The following is a 20,642-nucleotide window of genomic DNA, read 5'->3' as shown; positions in this document are numbered from 1 at the left end:
TGAATACAGGCACATTAAAGTCAATGACAGTCACTTTTCGCACCCTTGTTTTGGCTTTGCACACAATAAATATAGCATATCTTACCGTATTTTCACTTGAAATCTATATTTCGTAATGGCCCGAATGCCATTCCGTTTGTTTTCCGAATAGGAATTTGAGTGTTCGGGGAGCGAACGGATCATATTCGGGAAGCATTCGGTGTGTTCTAGGAGCAGACTGGCTGTTTGGCTCCGTACGGATGCATACGGAACGGCATTCGGTAGCTCCAAAAATTTGTTGTGCATGTTCAAAATAATTTTCATCGACCATCCGAATGTGGCGTCCATGTGTATTCGTGAAGCATTCTAGGAGCATACGGCATGTACGGAAAACATTCGGGAAGAATGCAACTAGTTCTTGGTGCATTCGGAAGAAAATTTGGAGGTGCTGGGTTCCGTATGCTTTCCGAACACCCCGAATGGACCTAGAACATGACGAATGCTTTCCGAACGTTTTCAGTATCCTTTCTGGATTTTTTTTCATTTATGCCGCCGAATGTATAACGAATAGCCAGAACCTTCCAGTATTCTTTCAGAACATTTTCCGAACTGCTCGTACACTTCCAGAATGCACAGTATGTTCCGTATGCTTTCCGAACACCCCGAATGGACACAGAACATGACGAACCCTTTCCGAACCCTTGCGGAAAGAGTTTGGTCCATTCTAGGTCGATTCGCCGTGTTCTGAAAGCATTCGGAAAGCATGCGGAAAGCGTTCGGAAAGGAAACCTTTCGAAGTCAACATGCGGGAAGTATTCGGTCTATTCTGAAAGCATTCTGAAACCATACTGAAAACATTCGGAAAACAAACAGAAAGCATTCAGTGATACATTGGGGAAAACACATTCGGAGGGACATTCGGCCAGTTTAAAAAATCACACCACTTTCGTATACGGAAAACAAACGGAAGCTCATTCGGGCCAGTGTGATCGCCCCATTAGGGACGTAACCCAGTGGCAAAGAGCTTGCTTGATGCACGGTCGGTCTAGGATCAATTCCCATTGGGTTATTTCTCGCTCCAGCCAGTGCACCACAACTGGTATATCAAAGACCATAGTATATGCTATCCTGTCTGTTGCAGGTTTCCTTTCTAAGACAAAATGACCAAATGTTTAACATTCATTAGCCGATGATTAATAAATCAATGTGCTCTAGTGGTGTTGTTAAACAAAATAAACTTTTAAAAAAATAATTAAAATTCAAGTTTTGCCTTTGCCCTACGATAACCCTGAATCCACTACATGTATAAGTAAATCATAATCACACACACACACACACACACAAATGCATATGTGTGTGTATGTACACACACACACACACACACACACACACACACACACACATGTACATACATAAATTATCACAATTTTAATACTTTCCCACTTAAAATGATGCTACAACAAATATTCAACAGTGCCTTACAGGTTATTTACACTTATTTATACTCTTCCACCGGCATACTATTTAAGATATCAAGTTTTATTACACATACTGCACTATACTAGTATTATTATTATACACAAATATTTAATATTTCACATTGTCCTGAATTATTAATAATCATAACGGCAAGACTTACCAAAATCAGTTACTGTTTTGGTATAAAGTAAGTGTAATGCAATTTGTTTCAGGACGAATAAATGTACATTGTTCTTGCGACAGTAACAGCTGGTGCATGTAGTTTATAAAGCTAGCGGAGTGTGAACATGAATTGGTGGAACAGGTTGACATCTAAGTTGATAGACTATCATTCCCCACTAAAGGCCATTTCACAAATGATCACATGACGTGGAGATGATCCACAGAATAAAATACAATCATCTTTCAAGAATGAAAATTGATACTGGACACAAAAAAATCTGGAATAAAGTAAAGTAAAGTTTGTTTTATTTAACGACGCCCCTAGAGCACATTGATTTTTTATCTTATCATTGGCTATTGGACGTCAAACATATGGTCATTCTGACACTGTTTTTAGAGGAAACCCGCTGTCGCCACATAGGCTACTCTTTTTATGACAGGCAGCAAGGGATCTTTTATTTGCGCTTCCCACAGGCAGGATAGCACAAACCATGGCCTTTGTTGAACCAGTTATGGATCACTGGTCGGTGCAAGTGGTTTACACCTACCCATTGAGCCTTGTGGAGCACTCACTCAGGGTTTGGAGTCGGTATCTCGATTAAAAATCCCATGCCTTGACTGGGATCTGAACCCAGTACCTGCCAGACTGTAGACCGATGGCCTGCCACGACGCCACCGAGGCCGGTAAATCTGGAATACTTTACATTGTTATGAAGAGTAAGGGGGGTAGGTATGGGTGCTGCTTGACCTTTTTATTAAAGAACAAGGATCAAAACAGTTTTCCAACTGTAATGAATGAATGAATGAATGTTTAATGACACCCCAGCATAAAAAAACATATCGGCTATTGGGTGTCAAACAAAGGTAAATATATAAATATATCCGGTGCCATTAAGTCTGGATTATTTTCCATCCATGATTTACAACCACATTCAAATATGCAATTGATTTTAACACCTAAAACTTATGAAAAAAAAAATTAATTGTACACCATTGCAATCATAAAATTAACAAAATATATAACAAAATAATAATAAAAAATAAACAAATAAAAGAAATAATACTAATAGTAATGTTTTGTGCAAGTCTGTTTTAAAGTAATGATGGCGGAGATAAAACCACCTCAGTACAATATATCAGAGTACTGCACAGAAAATTGGACAACAACTGTTATAGAGTACCTGCACCTGAGCATTGAACATTCTAAAATCAACAAGAACACGGTTGTTCAAAATGTTGATGGCCTAATGCTTAACCTTATCAACAAATGTTTTTAGAAAAAAATTATGTGGAATTAAATATGTCATCTACCAGTAACTTTTCTAGTGCACAGTGACAGTGGCAACTTTAAACCAAGTTTAAATAACCCAGAATTTATAGCTTGTGAAACTTTAAAAATAGTTTGTTTTGTTTAACAACACCACTAGAGCACATTGATTATTTAATTATCAGCTATTGAATGTCAAATATTTGGTACTTTTGACTCATAATCATCAGAGGAAACCTGCTCCATTTTTCTATTAGCAGCAAGAGATATTAAATTATATGCACTTTACCACAGACAGGAAAGCACATACCACAGCCTTTAACCAGTTGTGGTGCACTGGTTGGAATGAGAAAACCCACAAACAGTTGAATGGATCCACCAAGGTGGTTCAATCCTGTGACGCAATAACCTTAGACTTGTGAAACCTTAATGCAAAGTTGATGCCATCACCACTACCACTGTCGGAAAAGTAATACGTACATGTGCATCTCATATTTTTACTTTATAAAGGCAAGACAAAAAATCCATTAAATGAACAGGAGGTTAACCAAGGGTATGTTGCTAACTGAGATAAATTAAAGGTTGGACCTGCATACATTAGGTAAAAGTATCTCTAGCTTTAACATGTTCTTAACATGATGAACAGATGAACACACGTTTAAAATGCAGTTAAAAGATACAAAAAATTAAGCTAAAGGTGTTAAGTTAAAGCACAAGTCAACCAGAGTATCCGACACTCCAGATGGTAATGAGACCAAGGAATAAGTAAAATAGCATTACGCATCTTCATTCCACTTCCAGCACTGAACACGAACACCAAATCATGTCATTGTATTGCATTTAGAAAGCGGTCCATACATTCAGTATTGTGACGGATGGATGGACAGATTAAAAAAAAAAGAACTAGCACATGATCATATACGGATTGTGTAAACTTGTATTGCTTATTAGTTACTGCTGAAGTTAATGTCCTACATTGTCTCACTTTCACGGGTATTCGTGTCCTGTAAACGGACGTGAGTCGTGCTACACTTGGCTCATGCCTGAGTACTCACCGAGACCCTACTACAGACCTTACTACAGGGCAACATTTGTTTTATTATACACTGAAAATGTTAGTGACTACATTAGATCCTAGTGGTTAAAATACTACACTGTAATTCGTAATTACTAATAAACAAAACTATATACACTGTACAACCACCAGTGCTGAAATTTAAGCTAAGAGTAAGACTGCTAAAATACAAAAATGGAGTAATATCAAAAGTCATTGATCAACAAAACTGCACAAGAAATAACTGGTGCTCTACACAGAAGAAAAAAAAATCAATATTATTAAAATTAACAACATACCAGCTGTCACAGACTTGGCCCAGTTACAGTAAATATGACATGTCTGGTGTTTGAGGTTTTCTTTGTTGTTCATACTTTTTTGTTGTTGTAAAGACTAGTTAGATGTTAACTATTAAAACTTACTTGGTAGAGGTTGGGAGGTACAGAAATCTGACTGTACTATGTACACGTATGAAATTATTGTGTTCATCAATATGATAGGTGTACCCATTTATATATATTAAAGATAATGTTGTTAAATGATTGATTGACACATTTAATCAATGAATTAAATACAAGTTTCCTTATCAAGTACAATAAAATATAATACTAGAGCTGGGCAGTATACTGTATATACCGTTTGGTACTGGTATCATAACAATACTGATTTACCATACCATGCAATTATCAAAATACTGAAATTTCTGTATTGAAAAATGTCTCCTGCCATTTAGTAAAGCACTAACAATACATCTGATGAATGTAAAATGGATGAAAAGAGCGGACGAGGGCCTTGTGTATGGAATAAAATTTAATTTAATTTACATTAAAGTAGCAGGTGAGCATGCACTTAGAGCCAAGTTTACCAAAAATACTGCTCAATATCGGTATCAGTATTGTGTCAATACTGAATACAGTACCAAATAGAATGGTAAATTCCCCCAAAACTACCGATACTGAATCTGAAATATCAATACCGCCCAACTCTATGTAATACAGAGTTATTGCCTTCTACTTCTGTGGACCTTGGAGTTCTAATGAATAAGTTTACTGCCACCTATTACAAATGCACATCACTGAATGAGAACAACTTAAATACGATAATGCTAAAAGTAAAACACCAAGGGAAACTTACAGAAGTTTTATTTAATGAAATGACTCAAACATTGAAGCAAGTCAGTACATGTATATATTGATAAAAGCCACAACTATCTGTTAACTAGATGCAAATTTTAAAAATATCTTTTCTTACCAGAACTTGACTTGTGAGCATCTGATTTCTGAGTAGTATTGCCTTCTGGAATAAAATCTTCACTGCCATCAAAGACATTAAAACTAGTAAGATTGCCACTTGGAATACTTTCAGTATTTTTAGTCTTGCTGCACATAGTGATCTCCAAGTCCTCCAGAGCACTATTATTAGTATTTTCTGTTTGAAGGTGGAACTGTATGTCATGATCAGAGTCGCTTTGAAGATGGGACTGTATGTCATGATCAGAGACGCTTTGAAGATGGGACTGTATGTCATGATCAGACACACTTTGATGATGGGACTGTATGTCATGATCAGAGTCGCTTTGAAAATGGGACTGTATGTCATGATCAGAGACGCTTTGAAGGTGGGACTGTATGTCATGATCAGAGACGCTTTGAAGATGGGACTGTATGTCATGATCAGAGTCGCTTTGAAGATGGGACTGTATGTCATGATCAGAGTCGCTTTGAAGGTGGGACTGTATGTCATGATCAGAGACGCTTTGAAGATGGGACTGTATGTCATGATCAGAGATGCTTTGAAGATGGGACGGTATGTCATGATCAGACACGCTTTGAAGATGGAACTGTATGTCATGTTCAGAGACACTTTGAAGATGGGACTGTATGTCACAATCAGAGACTGTTCTTTCAACAGATAAGGTCATTTTTTTGTCAGAGTCTGTTGTCAGTTTAATTATGTTTCTACTATTCAATGGCACATTTTTGCTGATGTTTTTCGTACATGAATATGTCTTTTCAGAGGTTCTGGCCGGGCACTTACCAACATGAACAGGGATTATGAAACCTTTAAGATGATCATTATCCAATGATTCATGTTCATCTAGACTTTTTTCACATTCTGGCAGTGCTGATCGAACAGATTGGAAAGAACTTGTGTCCATTTTATTAGTTTCATCCACTTGCAAACATTGCATTGCAGTAACAAGACCAACAGACTTCTCAAGTTTCTCCGGTACTTTGTGTTCCAACATCTGTTCAGTTGTGCTGACTTGTGATTTGGAACAGGTTGATGGATGCAAGTCAGCAATGTGCTCAGGCTTTGTGGATGTTTCTTCATCCACTAAAGGATCCATTTCTGTAAGCACCAAAGCAATGGACTCTCCAGTCTGTGACTCATCACCATCACCCATCTGATCACCTGGTACAGTAACATGTCGCTTGGCCTTCTGGTCGGACTTAGTCTTGGTGGAATCTTTGTCATCCCGTTTTCCTGCCATTTCTAACTCGCTCTCAATTGTAGTCAGTTCTGATGGGTTAGTAAGCTTTACTTTCAGATGTTCTGACATATCACATGGTGAAGCTTGTTTATCAGAGATGTCTGTCTTTCTGGTATCTGACATTCTAGAAACAAGTCTGGAATGACAACGAAATGCAGAAAATCTCTTTCGTTGTGTAACTCTTGCCAAATGCCTGTAAAAAACAGTCCTTGGAGTTGTTTCTATGTTTTGCTGTCTTCTATACCTCGTTCCCTTAGTCACTGGATGAACATGGGTCCGATTATCTTCCCATCTACTGTATTCTCGTCTAGAAGGATCATAATCAGGATCATACTCATAATCAGGATAACGTCCACGATCATATTCCCGATAATATTTAGGATCATATTCACGGCCATGTGCATACTCTGGATCATACTCCTTATCTTGATAATAATCACGATACAAATAATTTTTATCGTCATATGACTTGTAAGAGCGATAATGTCCCCTTGCACTGAAAGTGAAGATTTCTCTCCTTTGACTTTGTGAATATGTCCAAGGATGGTTCCTGGTGTCTTCACACTGTGATGGATATGACACATCGTCTTCACGTTGTGATGGATATGACACATCATCTTCATGTTGTGATGGATATGACACGTTGTCTTTACGTTGTGATGGATATGACACATCGTCTTCATGTTGTGATGAATATGACACATCGTCTTTACATTGCTGATATGACACATCGTCTTCACGTTGTGATGGATATGACACATCGTCTTCACGTTGTGATGGATATGACACATCGTCTTCACGTTGTGATGGATATGACACATCGTCTTCATGTTGTGATGGATATGACACATCGTCTTCACAGTGTGATGGATATGAAATATGGTCTTCACATTGTGATGGATATGACACATCTTCTTCAAGTTGTGATGGATATGACACATCATCTTCACTCCTCCATCTGCTGAAGGTCCTGGTAGAGGAATGATCAAAATAACGACTCGATGAATGAGATGCTTCTTCCTCAGACTTCCATCTCTCACAAACTGGGACACGATGATCGTAAACATTTCCTCTCCTGCTTGGAAAGTTAGGAGGCCCACAACCTGAAGTTTGGTAATGAGAACGATGAAATTCCTCAAATCCCATTTTAGACCGATTGCCATTAAGGCTGTAATTTTCTTTGAAATGTATTGAATCTAATGGAATAGGTTGATTCTCCCCATCAAGCCTTTGTTTGTTTGCTTTTTGGTTTGCTAGAAGTATTTTAGAAAGTAAACCCTTTTTTCTTCCACTATCCGCTCTCCTATCAACTTTGGAATCAAATGTTTTATTAGTTATATGCACTTGTGTCGAAACTGTACTTCTGATTTCGTTCCGTCTTACACTAGCATTAGAGTTTCTGTCTTGTTTCTGTGTACTGCAAAGATCACTTTTTGTAACCTGCCTCCGAGTAACACTACCAGTGTTTTCCATCTCCTGCTTCGGAGTAATCCTGGCATCACTATTTGTGTCTGTTTTTGGAACAATACCAACAGCACATGTGGTGTCTTTTTTCAAAGTAATACTGGCTGGACTTTTGAGATCTTCTTTGTGGGTTATACTGACATCACTCATGTTATTTTTCTGAGAAATACTGACAGCACTTGTGTCATTTTTCTGAGAAATACTGACATCACTTGTGTTATTTTTCTGAGAAATACTGACAGCACTTGTGTCATTTTTCGGAGTCATTCTTACAGCATTTGTATTGTTTTTGTCAGAATTACTGACAGCATTGGTGTTGTTTTTCTTAGCAGTACTAAGAGCATTTGTTTCCTTTTTCTGAGTCATACTGATAGTACTCTGGGGTTTTTTTCTGAATAATACTGACATTATATGCATCTCTTTTCAGAGGAAATCTAGTAACAGCTGTGACTTTTTTCAGAGTAATATTGGCAAAACTTGCATTGTCCTTTTGTATAAAAATACTGGCAGGGTTTCTTGAGTATTTTTTGTGACTACTAACAGGATATTTTTGGTTCTGTTTTAGAGTAACACTGGTATTACTTTTTCTGTGTTGCTTCTTAGCAAAAACTGTTTCCTTTCCAGAATTAGACATTGTAAAAATGCTGCTGCTGTCACTTTCATATAATGTCTTATCTTTTATTAAATACCCTTGATCCCCACATACAAGTAATGGTCTTATGTTCCGTTTAAGATTACAGTTGTTTCGCCTATAAAACATTTCTGAACTATCCATCCTTTTATTAATTTCTTGAACAAATCTATATCGTCTTTCAGAAGTATCTGGAATCGCTGTTTGTCGACCGCCTGGGGAATATCTTTGTAATATTGGCTCAGAAAGATCATAATCACGTTCCCACACATTCCTCACCTGTGACAACTTGGTAGGTGATGGCAGCAATGGTTGATATCGACCTCTTGATACTCCCCTCCCTCCCCTTGATACTCCTCCTCCTACCCACGATATTCCTCTCCCTCCTCTTAATATTCCTCTCCCTCCTCTCAATATTCCCTGCCCTCCTCTCAATATTCCTTGCCCTCCTCTGGACATTACTTGCCCTCCTCTCCATGCTCCTCGTCCTCTCAACATTCCTTGAGGATTTTGACGATAGAAATTTCCAGCAGATATTTCTCGTGAAGATCTCGACATTCTCAAATCCATAGCAGGTATTCGATGATGTAAGGTCTATGTTTCACATGTAAGAGATCCTTGTGATGGCCAGAAACACACACACCAATGTCTGAAGAATTTTCTGTGGTCACAAATGTCTGAATTTCTGTTTTGGATGGATTTGCTTGCCATCATCGAATACTTCAGTAAGCTTGCATCTATTTGAGCTGTGTTTCAAGTGTGACACTGAACTTCAAGGTAGAGATGCATTCTGAAATAGATAACAAACTGTATACTGCAAGACTCAAGTTTCAACATTTAATTTATGCATGCAAACATAATTATACTTTTGCTAAAAGAGTTATTTTGTTTATATTTGGTTCTTAAAGAACACAAATGTTTCCCTTGGAAGTCATTAATGAATGTTACTGTCTCCTCATAATTTTAAGTATGAAAAAAGTTCCCATAATCACCCCCACCCCTCCATGGCTATTTGTAGTCAATAACAAAACTTTCTTTGAACTTCAAAACATTCCTGGCTTTATTCTTTTCACACAGAATAGCTTTTGTTAAAAACAATTCCTTACATTTTGGCAGCTTGCCAATTATATTAAATGGATACTAGTAAAGATGGACATAACATGAATAAAGAATGGAGAAAATTACGGAAATCTGCTAAAATGTAGAAAGAAAACTGTAACAAAAACGTTTTAGTTTTTTCTCTTGTACATCATGTTTTTCTCATAGCATTATATAACCTTAAAGAATTTATGTAAAATAATTTTTAAGTTAAAATTACTCAACCACATGTAATCAAAACAATCTTTGACTTAACAGTTTAAATTATTGTTTACTCAAGACCGAGTAAAATCATATATAACAGTACATGCTGGATTTTTTTTTATTACAAGGAAATTAATGACTAAATATGCTAAAGAATATAATATAATATTGTTGGTTGACATGTTATATTGGCACACTAGAAACATATTTGTGAAAGGACTTTGCAAAAATCACACTTGAATGTTATGGGCAAAGCAAAATCAGAGAAGCAAAACAGGTGCATCTAGGGTTGGGTTTTTTAATCCCATATTCTTAACACCACCATAGAAAAAAAAAAGACGAGAAAATGTACCTAACCACTACCCCAGTTACATGAACACATTAACTAATATTAAAAATTACTTACCATAATCAATGAAATTTTTCAGATGCAAGTGAAAATGGTAGATAAATTTAGAAATAAGAAGTGTTTTAGTATTCACGATATAAAACTTGGGAAAGTCCAGATGTAAAACAAACATTCTGAGAGTACTGCCAAAGCAATACATGTCACCTACTGGGCCTAACAAATTTTTATATCTCTTAAATTCAAGGGTCATAATTCTAAGTTAAACTTGATCTGTAACAGTACACAATAGAGCTATATACAAAATGTCATCTCAATATCTTCAGGCATTGCAAACAAAAAGTCCGGAAAATAATTTTTCATATTTCCTGAGTTGAAGGGTAATAACTCTTGTCAAAAATGGGTAAAAAGCCATGAAAGTCAAACTTGGTCTGGAACAGTACATGATAAAGCTATGTACAAAATTTCAGCTCAATATCAAGAGGAACTGTGACAAATACATCCAGAAAACTGTATGTGGGACAGATGGGTGGATAGACAGACCCGTAGGGGACTAAAACAAAAACAATACCATTCTTGCATACATGCAAATTTATACTTAAATAGTATAGTACTTCAATTAACACACCATTCAATGACATGACAAAAAACATTTCACAAGTAACAACTGAATATTTAGAGAATAAATAATTATGAGCTACATGTATGAGGAAAGTGAAAAGTTTTTGTTTTTGTTCAAAGACACCACTAGAGGCTGTAGAGCACATTGATTTATTAATCACCGACTATTAGGTATCAACATTTTGTTATTGTGACAATGTCAGGTATGTTCACGGAAACACGCTACGTTTTCTTATCAGCAGCTAAGGATTTTTAATATATGCAGACAGAACAGTATATACGGACACAAGGCACAGATTGGGACAGGGGAAGATCCAATCAGAGACAAGGTCCACCGAGAGGATTTGATCTTGTGACTAAAACACCTCAAGCAAGTGCTCTGACTGAGCTAGATCCCACCATGAGTCAGAAGGAATTACATATTATATATCCAACCTTTGGCAACCATCTGCAGATAATTCATAACAGGTACAGATAATTCATAACTCCTACTACGACGTACAGAGTTGGTTTTCTTTTTCTTTTTAATTAGAAAAATACCTCTGCTACCTAAAACAATTCCATCAACCAATTACGTTACATAACTCTACACTCTTTACATACATTATACAAGTGACATCATGGCACAATGGTGATCTTTTTAGAGACAAATATTTACAATACAAAATAATGTGATTACAGTAGAAAATAATAGTTTTCATATTGTTAAAGTTGCTGTTTATATGTTATGATGTAACTATAACATACAATATACTACTTCATGTTTTAAGTTTATCAAACAAATCAGTCAAACTTTTCTGGTAAATCTTTATAGACTGAACAAGGTACATGCATGTGAAACCATTCTTAAATGGACACATTAAATGAATGATAGTGAAGTTCCTGCTGTAGCAAACAGCCAACCAAATGTTGTCATTTTTAAGCCAGCCAATTGGTTATCTTCTAAAGTTTGCAACATGTTCGTTTAATTTCAAAATATGTAAGTCTACTACAATGCTTTACCAAACAACGGATTGGAACTGCACATGAATTTAAAGTTGTATAACCAACGTGCACATAAAATGACAGTTTGTATGAAATATTGTGTCATGACACTATAAACAATAACTGAAAAACTCTACAACGCTAGAGCAGGAACAATGTAAGCACCCTGGTGTTTGAAATATTTAGGGTCATGAAAAAGCATAGCACCTCATGAACATTACAACTTTAAGATTTTAATTTTGACACAAAATCTGTATAGCTGAGTTCAGAACATAATGTTAATACACTTTGCACAAGGTCTATCCACAATTATATAAAGAAAAAAAGAAAACATTTTGTTTATAAGATATCTTCTCCTTGGAAACAGGAATAAAGCTTATTTAAGAAACTATGATTTACAACATATTAGTAGTTTTGATACTAATGCAACTGTTGTAAACTATACACCACAAATGTTAGAAACGTCTCAGGAAAATGTAGTTTAATATTCAAGAATCATTCAGGGCTTGAATTTAAAAATTTCTTACATACATCAAACTTTTTTAAAGAAGAAGGTAATTGCTCTGTGCAATTTTTACCTTTCCCACAGCATTTTGTAACAAACTGCTTTAACTATCTCTTTAATGGAAAGAAATATTATTCAGTAGCAAAAAGCTGCAATGGGTAAAGCTCCGACCTACTGCAATTCATATCACAGCTAAGGCAATTGGTATCAGTTCCGCCATTAAGTTTGAATCATGATTAAGATCTTGTAACACTTGAGAACATTTTTGTAAGGCCACAGATTGCTCAAAGAAAATGAACATGGAACAACTTTAATGCAATTTTTCTAATTAATGCATTTAATTTGCACATCTCGGGTTTCAATATAGTCATTACAAATGGTACAAATTGAAAATGTATGTACATGTATACCGAGCTTTTATTAACATGTAGCAGGTGGTGATCTTGGCAAATACCGTTGTCACCATCACTGCCTACTTTTCATGTTTATACCGGTAATTAACCTGTACACAGCTTACTAAGCTCAGTACTGTAGACATACATGTTGCTGCCTATTTTTTTCAAACATAATTCTACTTTCAAAGATAATGAACACGTCAGCAGGGCACAATATTTCACGGTTACCATTGTTCTGTTCGTGTGTCGGTTTCACAACTTTAAAATCACGAGAACTGCCAATCGGTTATGTGGTGAACAATTACATTATTAAATTAAAAATACCATATATCAGTAATAAAAGTGAAAAGCAGTTTGTTTTTAAGTACATTTGAACCACCAATGTAGCACAGAACGGTAGTTCAAGTGTTTTAGGATTGGGTAGGTCTAACTCATCGGTTATGAGAACTATATTAACGTAACCAAACAATCGGTTACCAAAGTAAAACTCACGTGAACTGACTTCTGGTTACCTATGATTTTGAAATATTGTCCCCTGCGTCAGTACATTAAGCCATGGCTACAATACTAAGAGAACACACTTAATAGAGATCCACACACATAATATTTATGTACGTGTAATTCAAAGAACAATAACAAGAGTAAAATAATTAATATGCAGTAATTGGTATTATAGTGGTGTCTGAATCGATTTGACATGTTCTTTTTTCAAGAAAATATTACTGACAATTCAGTCAACTTTATGTTCTTTCAGTCTTCTACACGTTGTCTTCCAAAAGTGTAAAAGTCGAGCAAGACTTTTTTAAACCTGATATACATTTGCAGGGCTAGCTCTGGGCGTGCAGAACATTTCGACAAATTATATGCATTAAACTTCAAAAATTGCAGAAACACAGTTATTTTGTAATAAAATGTCAATTATTGCATGAAATTATTTCTCCAAATTAAACCAAAATTTGCCAATTTATATTTAAAATTTGCAACTGGCGAATTTGGCGAGTGCTGCAAAGCTAGCCAAGATTTGTATACTGACATCTTTAACACTAGGAAACGGACATGATTAATCACTGTAGTTATGCATATACCATTAAATATTTCACAGACCAATTTTCTTTTCAGACTAAACAGGTAAATTTATGTATTGCCACATATATTATTGTTACTAATTATGATATACTGTCAAAACTTTGCTTTCAGAAGTATTCATGTTTGAACATTAACGCATAAACACAACAAACCCATGCAAAACATATTCATGCAATACACTGTTTCTTCACAAGTTACAAACATCATTAGACAGGTGCACATACATGTACATAACATTTAACAATTAATAACATTACCCATATGTGACATATTTTGTTACTCCTTTAGCAGCTTGTAAATGAAGAATGGATCTTTTAGCACATTAGCTACTCTCAAAGTAACAAACAAAAAAAGCACAATGATTAAACCTTTGAATAGGTATTAATCTTGTGAATAAATACATATATTACTAGTATATTTTAACTATTACAAGTACTTAATAATATACTTATTTAAAAAAGGAAGAAAAAAACACCATGAAACAGTCTGCCAGGTATTTATTATATACATGCATTATTCCTAATTTTGACAATATCTTTCGCTTTTTGCTAATATATTTCACTTATCCTATCGAAAAACTTAATGCTATGATATATTTGTTCTGCTGGGACTTTTCCATAAAAGTTACTTTACCATGGACTTTTTAAAAAAGAAATATGAATAAAAAATTTGTTGAATTATACAAATAATAGTTATTTAATACTGCTGTATAAACATACATGTACCTGACAAACCAATCCTAAAAAAAATCCCCACAAAAACAAGACATGAATCAAAGTCATCATTATTTAACTTCGTACTCAATCAGTTTTAGATATTTTATAGTAATTGCACTTCATATCCATTTTAAATAGGCACAAAGCATTTAAAATAATAATAAAAAAAAAATTGAAATATATATATTTATATAAAACCAGGGATAAATTAACATTGTACAGAAATTTCAGAAAACTGTCAGGGTCTTGGAAAATATGGGGTTACTGTGAGCTTTTCACCAATGATCAAGAACACGGACTATTTTGTGTACATGTAGTTATAAAATTCAAAATTCTAAAAACACATAAAAATTTATTACTTTCATCTCTGTGTAACTATTATGGTATTTTACAATTATATACACCAATAGAAAGAAGTAAGGGGATCACAGAATATGACTCGGTAAAAAGTGACTTCAACTAATACACAGACATCCATGATGCCTGGAGTGTTTCGTGTCATTCAGTCAGTTGCACATTACATGAGAGAGAGAGAGAGAGAGAGACAGAGACAGAGACAGAGAGAGAGAGAGAGAGAGAGAGAGAGAGAGAGAGAGAGAGAGAGAGAGAGAGAGAAAGAGTGAGCGTGTATGTGTGTGTGGTTTTTTCCTAATGCAGCAAGGGATCTTTTATATGCACTTTCACACAGACAATACCACAGCCTTTGTCCAGTTGTGGTGCACTGGTTGAACAAGAAAAACCCAATCAGCTGAACTGATCCATCGAGGTGGTTCGATCCTGTGATGCAAGCACCTCAAGTAAGCATTCAACCGACTGAGCTGAATCCTGCCCCATGACTATAGATTAATATGAATAAAACAATATAAGCACCATGGATTCTGAAAAACACAGAACCGTATAAACATTACTGTAATCTGCTTTCTATCCTCAAATCTTGGTCACTTTATCTAACATACAAATGTAGATGTATCAAATAGGATATATTTAATGATGTCATCAAAATTAAATAAATTTATAAAAACCCTCCATTAAAACAAGACATTTTCAAAGGAAGACAAATCATTACATATGGGAAAAAACCCCAATAACAACTGAACAGCTTTGCCATAGTCACCTGTAGCCATCTGACAAATAATTAATAAATGAAAATAATGTTAGTAATACCCTACATGCATTGCCATAACAATTAGTCAGAAAATAGAACCAGTTTCCAACAAAAATACTCAACATGCATCTTTAAATATATGTTAAATTTGCATGTATGTTGTTTGCATATACTGAAGTACTGCTCAGAAATAGCTTTGCAAGTCTACACATACAAGTCCTTATAATAGTCATATTAGACAATCTTGAATATGATTCATTTGGAAAGTTAATAACATAATACAGAACACAAAACCCCCAATTTGGCCTAAAATTTAAAAAAGAAACATTTTGCAACAATATGATTTACATGCTTGAAAAATTGGTAGTTGTTGGTCACCCAAGGTTTCATTGACCAAGGATCAGTTGCAGAAATAATTCATACTAAAAAGTAAGTTTGATAAAAATGATAACTACATTTTGTTCCTATGGAACTACCAATAACTTCCTCCATTCAATGCACCAATATGAGGGTTGGATTAATTTAATACAAGTAAAATAATATTCTAATGGCCCGGCTGGCCACCACAATTAAAATTTCAACTCTGGAACGTACAAGTGATTTCTATACCTACACAACTAATGTATCCAAAGCTGTTGCACATATGCTACCTTGTCTGTTGTTAAGTATACATAAACAAATGATACCCTGTATCTTGCTAAGAACACATAAACAATTATGTTGCTAATAGAGGTATCAAGTGAGTAGAGGCAGCACAGTTCAATAGTTCAGTGCTAGATTGAATGCAGAAAAAAAAAACATAACCCCAACCCCAAAACATGCACAAAATCCCCCAACCAAGATGTATTTCAACAGATCTTTAAGGAAGAATAACGCCATGATTTCTGACATCAACACCAAGCCAAATTCCACACACAATATTCTAAGGAAGAATACCAAAGTGAGAATGGTACAATGTTTCCTGAAAAACCTGACCTGAATTTTGTGTTTCTTGGTACTACTGGTAGATGGCAGGCAGAGGTTTTCAGCTGCACCTTCTGCAACCACTACCCACTACTTTTCATTTAGTAGAATTAGCTGCCTACAAGTATCGGATAAAAACAAACTCCTACTAGTACTATGAAAGACAATGCACACCCTGCAAATCTCATTATAATTATGTAGCTTAGTATTACACACGCTTGAAACATTTTAAGTAATGTTTTACACAAGCTAATAAGGAGCAGAAGCTTTGAAATATATCTGTATCAGACCCCAGGATTTCACGTTTTGTTGAAAATATGTTTTTCGGTTCTGTGATAATCGGAACCCACTGGAAAGTTTTTTTTTGTGGTAATCATGGTAAATGGTGGATGTTACACAATAATTGTTAGCAAGCGTTTAGTTCCATGATTGTGTTGACATGCCATCAAAACAATTGTTTCCATGTAACAATAATTATCTGTAGAATACTGTCAGATGAAAATGAAAGGGAAAAAACCAAACCCTGAGGGGAATGATTAATTTATGATATTACCATATTGATAACTTATATATTCACATGCTACGGCAGAGTTTCTGTCAGATGATACAAAGAGTAAAATTATGTACCCTAAAATATAGGCAATACATTTTTATATTTTTTTAGAAAGATTATATTAAGAAAACTGCTGTTTAAAATGTGTTAAAGTAAGTGATCTGCAATAAATGGATACATTTAAATATATTTTGAAAAAGATTATATTAAGAGAACTGCTGTTTAAAAATGTGTTAAAGTAAGAGATCTGCTGTTTATAATTTGTTAAAATAAATAAAATGCATTATCCAAAACATTTCAAACCCATAACTACCTAGTAGGGGCACTTACAATCGGTTTTGTTTTTATTATGTACCTTCAAATTATTTTCTTGTAGAAAGCTTGTAAGGGGAGCTATAAATATAAATTACTCTCCTTGAACTAGTCTCAGGAGAATGATACAATACGGGAGTGATAACTCCCCTTTAACAGTGAGGTCTGCTATTACATATAGTCATCTAAACATGTTAAATGCAACAATTAGCCCAGAGGGTGATCCATGAATGAAGCTGCCATCAAATAGGTTATAACTACTAAGCAATAGCAAAGAGACTTTTTATGCCTTTTACCACAGTCAAGACAGCACATATACAACTTTTAATACACCAGTTGTGGAGCCACTGGGTCCAATCATATTATACTCAAAATCTTTTTACATCTAAGTTAAGAAATCTTTTTACAAACTATAATTTAATTTCTGAGCTGCACTACAGTACTTGGAGCATAGCTTAAAGTCGTTTCCCCATCTCAACAGTGAAAAAAAAGTGAAACAGCTTCTGTCAATTGATTCCTCAGTAAATTGAAATAAATAATTATTTTATATAACTGATTCCTTCCACAGAAAGATAGTTCAAAAGTGAATTCCAATACTTCAAAATATCAGCATCAACATAAACATAAACTGCCAATTACATATTATATTATAAGTTAAATAAACCAAAGACTGAAAATGCTTGGACAGCTATTATAACTTATTTCTTTTCAAGGCTTTCTGTAGATATTGGACTAACGTTACGTGATATTCTGTGAATCATTCACTCAGATGGGGAAAGAGTTTACACTTTGTTAAACCCAACAGGATGTTAGAGAGCATGCAACAGATCCCAGAATTTAACGATCCTACCCTGTGGATGCTTTGAACTAGAAACCGGGAGAGCCTTAGAGTGTGGATCTTCCTCACATTCAGTAACAATGGAATCAGCCAATTTTACAGTGTCCAGGGTGGTATTTGTAACAGACTCAGCAAGACTCCATTCATCTGAATTATTGTTAGCCATCTGCTGGTCCATCTGAGACATCCTCATCTCCTCCATCTTATTAGATACATCTGGTCTGAACCCATTACCAAGGTGTTCAGCACTTTCTCTATTACCAAAGTTCATACCATCAAGATCCAAGTCTCTTCTTGAAGGGTTTGTTAAAGGAGTCATAACGTGGAATTTCACTTTACTGTCAGTTAGGTTGGACTCTGCAACACGATCATGGGGTAGTGTCTGTTGTGAATGTACATGAACTGCATTTACCATCCACTCTATAGTAGACTTGCAAGCTGAGCTGGCCAAACAGTTATCAGTTGATGGCAATGAATTCCTGTCACTTGCGTTTATTTTCTGCCCAGTTTCCTCTTTCTTGCTGCTGCAGTGAAAGATATATATTTTCTGTTGAGTGTTATCTTTCCTGATGTTGTAGTCATTCATGGTCAGTTTCTGTCCAGTTTCCTCTTCCCAAGAACTACAGTCATTGATGCTCACCTTCTGTTCAGTATCCTCTTCCCAAGAACTGCAGTCATTGATGCTCATCTTTTGTTCAGTTTCCTTTGTTGAAGAATCGCAGTCATTCAGATCAGTTGTTTCTAAATATTCCTGTAGTATCAAATCTGTCCTGCAGGTTCTAGCATCTGACAGTCCAACATTCTCACCACCTGCACCACAGACGCTCTTTGATTCACCAGCACCCAGTCCACAGCTCATCCCAAGATGTTTGGTCAACAACTGATTCACACACCTCCTGCAGTCTTTTTCTTCCAGATGGTGCCCTACTTGTGGGGGACACTGTGTACAATTATTATCCCATTTTTGGTTCTTACTTTCAAAGCTATGCAGTTTTGGTTGAGATACACTTCTTTGGACACCAGTTATGTACTCAACCACAACTGATCCGACTTTTGATGTCTTCCGACAAATGGGTTTGACAGAATATTTATTGAACGACTTGGAAAAACTACTTATACCAGTATCTTTATGAAATGATTCTTCTTTGTAAACCTTTCCAGGCAAATCTGCTTGTGTTTTTGACTGGGTCACAATACATCTGCCATCAACCTTTTTATCAATCGTCTTGTAAGCACCATCTGCTTTGGTATTAAAGTTTTCTGGAATCTGTTTGATGTCATCAATCTTATCAAGTGTCTTTAATGTCTGGTTTCTTGGTTGTATTGCAATATTTCTGTCAGCAGCATACTCTTTTTTATCAAATGTATTACTGAGACCATCTGTTTTGCTTTTACTGCAACAAGTCATTTTTGATTGGGACACAAATGGTTCGACTCCATAGTCAAATGTTTTACAGACACCTTCCACTCTGGCTACTTTGTTGCCAGATACATTATCAATGCAATTAACTCTTCCTGAAACTAATTCATCATTTTCATTTCTATCTTTGCTTTGCTGACCATTTACTGTTTCTCTTCTCGGTACACAACCCCCATGGCTACCACCTGCATACATTTGAGAATTTGGCTGGTTTGTTGACCCCAAAACAGGAGAAACATCCAGTTTTCTGTTATAATCTTGAACCTGGGCTACCGGTGATTGAAAATCATTTACTTGCATTGTATACCGACTCAGAAATCTGTTCCAGATTTGCATATGGTAATCATTTATCATTCTGTTCAGATTTTGTAACTGGAACTGATTCTGGACCTGGAGCTGATTCTGGATCTGGAACTGATTCAGCATTCTGCTCTGATTCTGTATGTGTAACTGATTCCTCATCAGCATCTGTTGCTGTATTACTTGTTGCTGCTGCATCATGAATTGGTTCAAATCGGTCCCGCTGTTAACAGAATGAATGTCTTGATTTGTCATACTAACATTTCCAAGTCCACTGCCAACTTGGTTAGACATGCCAGGCAAGTTGGAATACAGCCCTGCAGCGCCGACATTGTAACCGCTTGCAAGCGACTGATAGAAGAAACTGTCTTGTGTAGGAAGATTTGGCTGACCACTGAAAGATCTAGCATTCTGATTTATGAATCTTCGCTCCATGCCACATGAATTGAGTGTAAAAATATTTTTTTTTAATTAGTAGTTACAGTCAACTATCGGAAATGTTCACAATTTTAGTTTTTATCTCCCCAATACCAATAATCCTCTGTCTACATGTCCATTAAGCATAAAAGCAAACCATCACCAAGCAACCTAGGGTTACAAGCAGCAAGGTATGGCTTAATATGTTAATTTCTCATCAGATAAGACAGACAAGAAAAGCAACACATG

At 35.6% G+C, this 20,642-nt stretch overlaps 1 protein-coding gene across 4 annotated transcripts in view; it reads right to left on the bottom strand.

The window, feature by feature from the left end:
* Positions 1-20,642, bottom strand: part of LOC121384115 — a 64,730-nt gene that overhangs the window by 32,239 nt on the left and 11,849 nt on the right. For 2 of the 4 annotated variants that reach the window (XM_041514351.1, XM_041514352.1), the window contains exon 1: positions 5,193-8,894. The exons of 1 other annotated variant lie outside the window; for it this stretch is intronic. In XM_041514351.1, coding sequence (XP_041370285.1) covers positions 5,193-8,316 — 3,124 coding nt within the window. In that variant the 5' untranslated portion in view covers positions 8,317-8,894. Of the gene's footprint in view, positions 1-5,192; positions 8,895-20,642 lie in introns of those variants that run through there. One more of the 4 variants, XM_041514355.1, reaches the window with a different exon arrangement.

Source organism: Gigantopelta aegis, chromosome 10 (assembly GCF_016097555.1).
Source record: "Gigantopelta aegis isolate Gae_Host chromosome 10, Gae_host_genome, whole genome shotgun sequence".
NCBI classification, from domain to species: domain Eukaryota; kingdom Metazoa; phylum Mollusca; class Gastropoda; order Neomphalida; family Peltospiridae; genus Gigantopelta; species Gigantopelta aegis.
Note: the sequence above shows the minus strand (reverse complement) of the source record. Positions and strands in the feature narration are given on the sequence as shown.